The following is a 12143-nucleotide window of genomic DNA, read 5'->3' as shown; positions in this document are numbered from 1 at the left end:
CTCAAAAGCTCCGTTTAGATATTGACATTGAATTGGAAATTCAATTCAAATTCGAAAAATTCACTACTAGTAGACTGGGAGAGAACATGACGACATATTCTCAGTATCCGCGATGTCATATTCGATAATTTCCTAATTGATTTGTTCATAATCAAATACAATCGTCAAACAGGATTAGAATATTATCTTGCATACCGAGAGCCTAAACCTACTTAAACCCATGTCTTCATATATAACTGTCGATCAGATAGTCGACAAATAGTAATATTCCTCAACGTTACGCATGGCTCGATCCATTAATGGATGTTTTCTTGATATACTCCCACCGTATTCTAAGAGGGAATACTTTGTTGGTTTTTTATCACATCTAACCGTCGTCTTGTTAAAAAATATACAAACATATAAAAATATAAACTATAATTAAATATATTTAGTAATAAATCCAATCAAATCAAAATAAATGATAATCACATAGCTTTTCTAATAAGATAAATGGTCTGATAAAAAAATCAACTGCATTATCTATGAAAATACAGAGAGTATAAAACATCAACAGTCAGGTTTTTTTCAGTTTCCCTTAAGGATATTTTTTTCATAAAAAGATGATGTGAGCAGATTTTTGTGTAACGTAACCATTGGCCCATTACAAGTCCGCAGCTGAACGACTTGAGCTATCGAATCAATCCACAAAAGCAATTAATTCAGACTCAAATAATTACAGTATCATTTTGGATAACAATCTCTCATAAATGAAACATTAACCACGCTATTATTCCGATTAATAAAATACAATAAAATTATCGGACAACAGCGTTTATCTAATAAGTGCATCCAAAATAATCAATGGAAAACGAAGAGTTTACAAGAGGGTTGCAGCCGGAGAAAAATTCTACTAATGTTCTTGTAATGTAAAAATATAGCTTGTAAATTCAAATATAAGTTATTTGTGTTACATCTGATCTGAACTTCAAAAGGAAATGTCAAAAAAATACTAGGATCCTTTGGATATCAAAAGATTAATTAAGATAGGCCTAAAATAAGCTCTAAAACATATAACAATATAAAAACCTAATGCTAAATAAGCTAAACAATGAGCTCTGTGCAAGTAGGGTATGTTAAAACTGGAACAAAGGATGGGCTGCAAGCCTGCAACTCCCAAAATGTCTCTTTAGCCATCAGAGGATTCATCGTCACTAGGTTGTTCATAAATTTCAAACTCTCCATCACTTGCTTCAGTATTGATAGGAGCATCACCTGGTTTGTTTTGGCCATCTTCATGGAGAGGAAAACTGCGCAACATCTCTTCAAGGTATCCATTGGAGAAGCCTTCTCCGGATGTAACTGATATAAATGTAATAGGAAAACTGTCGGGCACCTCATCCACGAGCAGATTGTATTGGGGAAAATAAAGTTATGTTTAGCAAAACTGATACAACTTCAGCCACTCCAACAATGAAAAAGAATAACAATTTTTAGAACTACATGCAGAAGTTTTAGCCTTGTAAAGGCGGAATGGATTTTGCCTTTGTGTTATAAATTTTCAAGTTACCTACTAACGACATCATAAATAAAAAATTAAGCGACGCATCTTTGTTTACTTCACTAACCAACATTGTAATGGTACTACTACTTAATAGGCTACCAACATAGTAAAAAACAAAATGTGATGTATCAGCTTGAGAGGCTACTACTTAAGTTTAGGGGGGAAAAAATAGGATGCATCCAACAAAAAGTCCTGTGCCTCAAATGGACAAGATCCTCAAGTAGAAAGGGGCCAATGTAGGAGGACAAAAACAAACCCCCAGGATTAATCAAATAGATCAATGATTCATGTCAAGGATACAGGGATCTTCCAAGGTGAAATCAGGGACATCATCTGCCTTCAAGAGAAACAGAAAAGGATTAGTTTCTGTAACACAAATTATGGTAAGTTGGTACAACCGTTAAATCAATGGCATACCATAGGTGGAGATTCATAACCATCTGACTCTTTATCTTCCTCTTCGTCATCATCTGCATCCTCGCTATCAGAGTTGTTGCCACCAGCTTGATCCTCAGTTCCATTATGTCTGTCAGGTGCTTCTGGAGAAAAGGATTGAACAACCAGGTAACATGTGCTTAAGTATCTCTGGAAAAGAACAAGTATTTATACTCATCCATACAAAAAGGGAACCTGACTGCCCTGAGTTTCTGGCATACCCATCAGAACAAAAGTAAAACACAGTATCATACATAATCAATAGCTCTGCAGCTTGAACCATAGTACCCAGCATTTTGGGAAATTTACTCAATATTCTAAGCCATCCAAGTAGCAATATGTTCATACTATTCATATCTCAGAGCATATGTCCTCAAAATGTGAAACGTAAAACATAATATGTTTTGAGTGCCCAATGCTCATACATATCAAACAAGATGCATTTTGATAGTACTAAGATATAAAATTGAATAAATCTAACAATACCTTTATTTTCCTTTACTTGCTCAGATCGGCAAAGTGCTTCCTGCTTCTTGGACCTTTCAATTAGTTCATGGGCATTCCTCAAAAAGTTTTTAGCATCTTCACTAGGGCATAATGAGAATAACCGTATGCTCAGTTGCAATCTCAAGGTTTTAATCATTGGCTTGCAAAACCAACCTGTCAAATGCTACACAAGAATCAGTTGTTTTAGATTATATAATACAGAACCCCCAAAAAATCTAGTATTAACTATGAATCAAGATTGTTGGGCATGAAATAATCACTCAAAATTAAGCATGTGTGGCCTAGATTAATCATTGCTGAGTTACAAAAACCCCCTGTTTGCAGGAGAACAAACTTGCTGGCTTCTCTTATTTTCTTCAACAAACAACTTGTAATAATAATACTCAATAATTAATAATGAGGTCACGATATATGTCCTTGAGATCAACAATAAATCCCAGAAGTACAGTTAACTTCCATTGACCAAGAGAATATTAAGTAGATCTCCCATCCAAAATTTAATGCCCATATAAAAGAAACAAATATGGAATTAATAAGCACATCTTGCCCCTTTTGTTTAACATTATTTTCAGTCACATAAATCAGGCATGCACACTTTTAAAAAGAAATCTATTAATATATCCTAATAAAATATAATTCATGGTAGTCTTTTAACGAAAGGTCTAGTAATATAGTTTCGGATACAGATTTAATCAATCATCATAATGTTTGATGCACTGATTTAAAAACATCAAAAATGAATGGAGAAGTTAACAGTTAAGATATTCTGTGCCTGAACATAGTTATTTTGTTACTCACTGAGCAAGTTGACTGATGAGAAGGTTTTCGAATTTCCGCTTGAATAAACTCATCCTTCAGTTCAAATAATTGCAGGAAGATGAAACTCTTCGATGGCATCACTTCAAGCTTGCACATCTCTGTCCATTTTTCAGATCTGTAAATGCCAAAACAACATCAATTAAATATCACAAAGCTACAAGCAACAATGAACATGGCCTTATATACAAAGAAAAAAAGATTTGAACAGTCATCCATAACCTAAATTTACAATGGACACTGTAATTATCTACAAAAATCAAATAAATTGCTGTAGAAGTTTCCATGAAAATGTATATATTTACCATAATTAAAAATATATAAACTGTCTTATTAAAATTACAAACAATATTTATCACAAACACAAAAAACAATGATACAACCATTTGCACCTTGGAAAAGAACATAGAAAAGTTGGGCCACAGTGCAAATTCTTCACTTGGTTGGTGGTTAAAAACCGATGTTGGACCTCCGACGTCTTGCTACATTAGAAATGCAACACACGGATGCATGCCCACTTTGTGATCAAGAGGAAGAAACCATTTAACATCTTTTGGTCAAATGTGCTTTTTTTTCACTGAAAGTTTGGTTTTTAATCTTCGACAAGGTTGGAAGAGCAGCTGCAGCCCTCAGCCCTCTTCGCCTCGTTTCTCTAGTTGGTGGTTCAAAACCATCAAAAATGTGCCTAAGAAGGAGAAGAAGGGTCTAAATTCCTTGGTTATCCTAGTAGCTTGGGAAATTTGGAAGCACCATAATGATTGTATCTTTAATGATGCTACGCCTAGTACCTCGGTCATTGTCCAAGGCACAGCTAGCGAGAGTACTCTTTGTAGCATCGCCGGAGCCAAAGCACTCCATGAACTCCTTAGTAGGTCTCTGCCTTGGTTGTCTTGTTTTTGTTGTTTTTTGGGTTCTTGAGGGTTGCTTTGTATCCTTCTCTTTTGTAAATATTTCTCCTCTTAATGAAATTAAGTGCAGTTCTCCAGCGTTTTCGAAAAGAAAATATGCAAAACCAAAAATGACTGAGTAGTTGTTATAGTTTTTAATGAGAATGTCATAGCATAACGCTGTGTTGCATAGAGAACAAAACAAAAAAAGAAAAGAAAATTAGGAGTGGTTTCTAGTGTTCATGAATTTCTCAAAAAAAAATTTAAGAATACAACGCTTAAGTCACTAAATACAGGAAAAATGGAAAAATCAACAGAATATGAACTATATTTTTTAAAAAATATACTAATAGGACATTGTCTCAAGCTAAAAGAAAAGAGATGTTACTCACAGAAAGAAACATTACTGACCTACGGTCCTTCCTTGGAAGATTCCTTAGCTCAGGAGGCATGCGAAAATCAATTCTCTGAAACCTATATCCAAAAAAAAAAAAAGCATTCCAAACAGCATTAGAAAAATGCCAGAAAAAACATTTCTCGGTTTAAAGAAAGCATGACAGGAGAATGCCAAATTATAATCATTTTAAAGCCTCAAAGTTCAGCTGCAATGGATTTACCCTCACTTACACATAAAACGGAAGGGTCGCTAAAGAACCTAGTAATTTTTTTGGGGAAACTTTGAGTGCTACTTGGTCTGAAGAAAATCAACATTGGAATTTAGGAATCAAATCAAAACTGTCTATTAGATATCACATGCAAGATGATACTCTCCCTTTGATATGGTAGTCTAAAACTTTTCTGCATCAATAACAATAGCTGCATGAACTACAGAAACCTTCCTAAACACTAGATCAATTATTTCTGCATAATCATGACAAGGAGTAGAATAATAATAATCACACAAAAATCAACTTATTTCATGTTGGTTCTGTAATTCACAGTTAAAAAGGTCAGTGTTACCAGGACAACAACTGACAAGAACATATACGACGAAAATGTCATTCTACTACCCTCTTGCACAATTAACTAATAATGGCATGAACTTAAATGTTTAGCACTATAAACATTACAACGTTTTCAAATCATAATCATGTTTCTCCACTCTGCCCATCCAGAATTGACCGTGGTGATGGATCATGGATGAAAAAAAACTACAGCAATGAAATGCTAGATATCTCTCTCTTCTTTTTTCTCCTTTTGTTTCATAAATTGGATAATAAGATGCAAAGGTACAACTCAAAGCCACTAGTAATCATGTCTACGACTCTACTCAATCATTCATTTGTTACTCTAAGAAAACAGATGAAACATTGACATGATGATAATTTGATAATCGCTACTAAGACCACAGGCTGAGCGGAGCGCTATTACCTGCCTAGTGAGCACTTATGCTACTGTTTCAAAATACCAAATCATCATTACAATATCGTTAGTGGCAATGTGGCATGCTATTAAAGTTGGACTGGACCAGTTGTTTGACAAATTAGCAGGACTTAGAGCTTATGCTGATCCAAATCATCTAAAAGATTGATGTTACCCATGTCCAATAGACTAGCAACCCATACCCTCGTTAACCCAACCCATCTAAAAAAATCATCAAACTATAATGCGCAGATTGCAAACACAGAGGCACCACTATTGTTACCAATCCAGAAATATGTGTTTCACTTATGAGAGTGATCTTGTAGGACAATTATTTTCCTTATCACTTGTGCCTTGTATTTAATTATCTGTTATCCCAATCATTGACCACTTCTATGCTTCCCATCTTCTGTACAAAATAGACACTTTGCAGTTCTGCCATAATGATGCCATGGAAAAAGGTGCCAAAAATAAACAATAATTCAAATATATTACAAAAAGATGTCCATGCTTACATTCGTGACTCTGGGTCTTTTCGAGGATCGTATCCTCTTCTGATCCAGAATTTGCCAAAAGGACCAGTAGAAAAGTAATATCCAGCTCTAAAGAGAAGCCTGAGCAAATAAACAAAATATGCCCACGAGAAAGAATGAATGAACAACTGTTGAAAAGACAAAAATAATGTGCCAATTCTACATGAGTGGATCGAATAATGAAACCTTTTGAATTGGCTTTGAGAGATCTGCAAACCATCATCAATCAAACGTTCATAAAGTGACTGCCTTGGCCACACAGGACGCTCATCAAACATTTTGCACACAGCCATCTGCCAACCCCACTCTGGTGAATTTTTCGAAATGTGGTCCTCCCAGTTAATCTTTTCCGGAACAGGTAAGTGTCAATTAAGATAACAAAGAACAGGGCAATATTGCCGATGTTAGTATCATTGGCAATACTATTGTCAGTCTTGTTGGTTTGTTCTGTTTGTCTTGCTTTCTTGCTTGCATGATGAAGCATAATTCGATAAAAACCAAACACTATCGCCAGATTATTCAGAAATTTGGTGTGGTATATATTTTCCCAAAACCCAAAATAAGAATGCTCACCCCTATTTAGAGCCACACATCTGCTTAGTAGATCCATACTCGATGACTTTAGTCCACGATTACAATATAGCTGTTGATTATATTGAACCTATTCAGAGATTATATGTCAGTTTGTGGTAACTAAGCTGTGCTTATTCCGAATCATCTTTGAAAATCAGCTGCAAACAATTTAGTAAGAATTGGTTTAACAAATTGTTTTGATCGGGTTAGTTTAACAAATTCTGCAATGTTTTGCTTCAACCTTTCATACTTCCCCTCAATGAATTCTTCTTTAACAAATCATTCATCCTATATGAGCAGAAACACAACAATATATTCAGCTGCAACTTGGTTAAGAAAAAAGATAATGCCTTCATGTAGATTAAACCATCATACTAAAACTCGGGTCAATAAAGCCGAACTTGTTAACATCACTTTATGAATATCATGAATAACCCAAAACGAACAGAGAACTGTATGCATGAATTAATTCTTCTCATTGCTTTTATCTCTGAGGGGCACCTTAATTTATCTTTAGAACTATGCAACATGGCCAAAAAATGGGAAGCTAAGCTGTTTGGTTGGAGGGACAACTTCTGCCTCTTCCATGTATCATGAGAGAATCCCATGATTTTCATAGGATGATGCCATTCTAATTTCACTGCAAGTCTGGCTTTGAGGGATGAGTCATTCATGGACTAATGCATCTTGTCTCCCAAGTAAGCAAAATGAGAAAGTTGGTCTTAGAACCAAGTCACCAAACTATTTCTAGGATCAAAGAGAAACAGATCCCGTATCTTGACTAAACCAATATAAAAGAATATCCTTCCCAAGTAAGCAATTCTACACATATCATTTTTTTATTTCATATTTCCATTCTTGGTACATAATTTTGTTTAGCTCCGTATAGTATTCCCCCTAATTCATTTTGTTTTTACAATTTTTGTCTTCCTTCCCTATGTCAAGTTATTTAAGATCAGATATCTTTCGAAGGAAAAAGAATGCTTGACAGGACAACACTAGAAAAGGATATCTTGAACGTTGAAAGGAAGCGCAAGTGTTGGTCCAATATCCATCTGTTATTACAGAAAAACACACATAACCAATTCAGTCAACAAGCCAACTTGAATTGTCAAAGTCTCTAATGAAAAAGACACGCAGAATATATAAGAACAACCATTATGTATTATTTCGTAGTTTATATGCCAATTTAGTATGGATAATCCATCAGTTGTCAGTAACAAGCTGAGAACAATGTTTTCAAATCGTCTAGTCGACTCTAGTCGCCATGGAACCGACTAGGCGATTAGTCACAATTAGTCGTCGAACAGATCGACTAGTCGAGTCTGGTCAATCCTGGTCGTCCATATAGTTTTCCAGTATATTTCAGGACATATACATAATATATAATATATATTCCTATATGTAGTTATATATGTATACACACTATCATGATCTATAGTTATATATATACACACTATATCATGATCAAGCGCAGCTGCCATGAGAAAATAAGAAGAAAACAGGTGACAGGCATGTGATGGGTTAAGTCCTAGGCAATGAGCAATATATTGCTAACCCTAATGGGCTATGGCCAAAAGTAGGCCTGTTCAGGAAGCAACCCGGACCTGGTTGTCCACCCCCTAGTCGGACGACTAATCGCGATCAGTCGACGACTAGTCGAACGACCAGGGTTCTAGTCGAGCTAATCGAGCCGGAGTCCCTGATCGAGGTCAGATCATCGATAAGGACAACTAATCGTGATTAATCGCGACTAATCGGACAACTTGAAAACATTGGCTGAGAACAAGCAATATGCCAAATTTTATCCCTTAAACCAGTGTATGCTGCTTAAAAACATTTCAGTTGGTTCTGGAGGGATTCGGTTCCTGTGCAGTCCCCAGTGTGCGATTGAGATCACATGCAGTCATAGCAAGGACTGAAAGTTAAGACCTGCACGGATTCTCATCCATTCATTTTCCCAATGAAGGGTGTAGATTAAGTGCTACAATCCGTAATTCATATATTTAAGAAGAGAAGAGAAGGCCAAGAATAGAATATTTTTGCACAGATGAAGTAATATGCTTCAGCATAGAGAAAATCAATTTCCATGGCAAAGCAAAGGACAGTGCTAGTTAGTTGTCCAAAAACTAGTCAAACTCAACCAGGGGCAGTTTGTTTTAATCAATTTTATCCACTATATTTCAAATGGAGACAACACTATCCTAGCTCATACCATAATTCTAATGTATTTAAAAAAGAAATTAGAAAACTAGATGCTCTTACAATATAGTGAAATAACAAAAGACTGAAAGTCCCGCCTCCATTTCTTTTATAATTTGTGTTTTGGTCAAGCATGGGGATTAAAGAGATCATCAAACCAAGAAAGTTGATCTCCAAAGCATTAATGCCTCAGGGATAGAGTAAACAGACTAGTAATTGTGGCTGTTTAACATAAAGGTTGAAATGAGAGGGGTGATAGATGAGTTAGAAACAGAGAAATTGCATTCAATTCATGTGCATACTTTATATTTTGGAAGGGGCTTGTAAATTTAGTAGGTCTGATATTTGAAATAGAAGTAGTAGAAATCAAGATAAGCTAAGTAATACTGAGCCAAGTTTACCCGTAAGATAGAAACAGGAGAAATTTACAATTATATGCACCAGTAGACATTCATGAGCCCCTAGAACCACTATAAGAGCTATATAACTAAACTAGTGCATGCAACGATGACGCACCTCCCAACGATGCTGTACAACTCCCCTTTGCATGCTTTTGGACAATGCACTGGACGACGGGAGAAGCCTAAAACAATTACATTAAACAACATGAGGCAATAATATTGAGAAATCATATTTGACTTATAAATACAAAATGCTACGGATACAGCCAAATGGATTTCACATCATTGCATTTCTACTGCTAAAGGTTCCTTGAACTACTTCTGATTTCAGTTATCCAAAGTGGTTCTCTCCAAAAGACTAGAGGAGGCACAATGGTGACAATAGAAGATGCTACATGCAATTTATTTAGAAATACAGAAAGGTTACAGAGCATGCAAAAAATCAGGGTGCTTCTGAAAATAGTAAAATACTGGAGATATTTTGTTGAGGTTTACTGATTCTACAAAAAAAAATTACTGTAGGAGGGCTAGCATGAGTAAGTTGGCATGCATATGAGTTTTATTAAGGACATTTGGGTTTTGGCAAATAAAAAGGTTGTTTCTAACAAGAAAAGACTGTTATTATCCAGGAGTTAAAATGTTGCATTTCAATCATGCAACTAGTGCATTCATACTACCATTTCTACATGAAGAGCCAGTTGATTATAAAATTAAAATGGAAAGCTCGAGGAAAAATCATTACTCGTCCACAAATAGTAATGAACTTATCGGTAGAAACACCCTGTTACACCCAGATATAGAAAGCTGTGCAGACTACATCAATAAAGGTTGTTTTCATCAGCTGCCTCCGACTTGAACACTTCTCTTGGATTTTTTTAACCATAAATAATGTGCATATGGGCATATTGACACATAATGCATCAGATAATGTAATTCCATTCACTGTTCCATGATGTGTACTTTCAAGAGGGAATTCCATTAGCATTCATATCGAAGGACTATTCTTACCTTTCTAAAAGCAAACAAGAGGAATGCCAATACAAGATGATTCAAATAATACAACATGCAATTCAATTTTATAACTGTTTAGTTAGCGTTACTTACGCTATCTTTGTTGGTTTATCCTTTATTGAGAAGAGTGGAGGTACCAACATCATGACATCATCGTTATCTGTCATCCAGGAGAGCAAATAAACAATAAGAAATATTACTATAAGGCATTGCATCTCAAAGTACAGGATCAGAAGGTAAGCTACCAGTGCACAGATCTTCTTTATTATTTGGACACTCTGAACGTTTTCTTTTTCTCATTTCTGCAGCATGCACTGGAACAACATGCTGAAAATCTGCCATACCTGCATAGACATGGAGCAGAGCACATTTTCACGTCAAATAGCCATTGGTTGAGAGTGACTTTACAACAAGAGTAGGCTTGGGTGATTTTAGTATCATATGATGTGTTACTTAAGTTTTACAACCACAAGGGTTGATGAGTGAGATAGTCAAACAAGACAAGTTTTATACAATTTCACAAACACAAGATATTTAACTCAATTCTGCTTCAGATAGCACAAGTTCTTGAAACAATCAAACATTAAGAAACCACCCAGGCAACACTAAGTAGAACAGACTCATTTTGGTGCCTTTCATTTGACATTTTATAGATTGTGCTAAGAATTTAGACCTTCATATAGGGTCCTTTGTGCAATAGTCCCTCCCTGTATATGTAGACATATTTGGACTCATTGCACCACAAGCTTACACATTTGACACCTATATATCAAATAAATTTAAGGAACATTTTGCCCTTGCCTGCTGACATATCTGGCGAGCAAGCTTGCTCAGATCGCCCATGGAGCTCACGACACAGCTTCTAACTGGACGTGCATGCAACACAGCGCAACAACAGACACACTACACGCGAAAGAAAGACGAGGCATTTCATCAAACAGATGGCGCGCTCAGCACACTGACCTTCGAAGTGGTAGGCGTTCCGGACGCGCGCAACCACCTCAGCACGCGGCGGCCCAGTGCCGCCCTTGGGCCTGGAGAGGCGGAGCACCAGGCCGGTGGACATGCGGGGCTCGCCGAAGGCCGGGTGGCAGTAGGGATCCTCGGGGCGGAAGCGGAGCTCGAGGCGGGCGCCAGGGTCGGAGCCCCTGACCTACCAGAGAGAGAGAAAGGCAAAAGCCGAAATCAGCCACGCCGGCCGCTCAAACCCGCCTGCCGAGCGGGGATCAAGGCGACGCACCTTGGCGATGGCGGGGAGGCCACCGAGGGTGCGGGCGGCGCGGGCGGGGGAGGACGGGTAGCCCGGGTAGTGGACGGCGAAGGCCTCGGCCGCCGGGATGGTGCCGGAGACGGCGCCGTCGGTTATGGCGGACGGCGAAGGTGGCCGAGGCGGCGCCGCCGCCTCGGCGTCGCCGGGGGAGGGAGAGGAGGGCGGTGAGGCCATCCGGCGAGGGGGGGGACCGCGAGAGGTACTGTAGTAATACTATCAGACACAGACGGAGACACCCTCTTCCTTCCTCCAGTGCAGCCGGCGGTGCGCCGGTGAGGGCGGCGGCGCTGTCGCCTGCTGCGCTCGCTGGAGTCTGGAGTCTGGAGTCTGGACGGCGGCGGTGGGACGCGGGCTCGTTTTTTATTTTTATTTTTTTTCTACTCCATCTGTTAAAAAAAAGAAAATTTCTTCCATGCCCCTAAAAATTTACCCAATCTCTTGCATATCCATGAGTTTTGGTCACTCCCTTATGTACCGCTTAATATTTGTTTTGATTCCTTTTATGTCCCTCACGTGAGTTGACCGTTAAATAAGTATAAAAATATCGATAGATAGGTAAGGAATGAGAAAATAAAGTATTTACACATTAAAAATATAGTACTT

At 37.6% G+C, this 12143-nt stretch overlaps 1 protein-coding gene across 2 annotated transcripts; it reads right to left on the bottom strand.

Moving 5' to 3' along the window:
• Window positions 1-881: 881 nt before the first annotated feature.
• Window positions 882-11884, bottom strand: LOC102721685 (general transcription factor 3C polypeptide 5-like). 2 transcript variants are annotated; one of them, XM_040524146.1, is made up of 14 exons: window positions 11511-11884; window positions 11234-11423; window positions 10516-10614; window positions 10364-10430; window positions 9375-9441; window positions 7669-7711; window positions 6270-6441; window positions 6066-6164; window positions 4600-4662; window positions 3284-3419; window positions 2465-2648; window positions 1961-2082; window positions 1844-1876; window positions 882-1341 (listed from the first exon to the last, which is right to left on the bottom strand). In XM_040524146.1, exons 1-14 carry the CDS (start codon window positions 11712-11714, stop codon window positions 1084-1086), a joined length of 1737 nt encoding a protein of 578 aa, XP_040380080.1. In that variant the 5' UTR covers window positions 11715-11884; the 3' UTR covers window positions 882-1083. The 2 variants fall into 2 exon arrangements, with proteins under 2 accessions (XP_040380080.1, XP_040380083.1); XM_040524149.1 differs by having other exon boundaries at window positions 1074-1341; window positions 1844-1880.
• Between the last annotated feature and the right edge of the window lie 259 nt (window positions 11885-12143).

Source organism: Oryza brachyantha, chromosome 1 (assembly GCF_000231095.2).
Source record: "Oryza brachyantha chromosome 1, ObraRS2, whole genome shotgun sequence".
Taxonomy (NCBI): Eukaryota; Viridiplantae; Streptophyta; class Magnoliopsida; order Poales; family Poaceae; genus Oryza; species Oryza brachyantha.
The sequence above is the reverse complement of the archived record's forward strand: the minus strand, read 5'-3'. Positions and strand labels throughout refer to the sequence as shown.

What these genes read in the sequence shown, in the direction of transcription:
- LOC102721685 (XM_040524146.1), bottom strand. Translation starts at nt 11,714, where the DNA reads ATGGCCTCACCGCCCTCCTCTCCCTCCCCCGGCGACGCCGAGGCGGCG. An exon ending in GATAAACCAACAAAGATAGC is followed by an intron (nt 9,442 to 10,363) that starts GTAAGTAACGCT and finishes TAATTGTTTTAG; the next exon opens with GCTTCTCCCGTCGTCCAGTG. An exon ending in TTGTACAGCATCGTTGGGAG is followed by an intron (nt 7,712 to 9,374) that starts GTGCGTCATCGT and finishes CTGTAATAACAG; the next exon opens with ATGGATATTGGACCAACACT.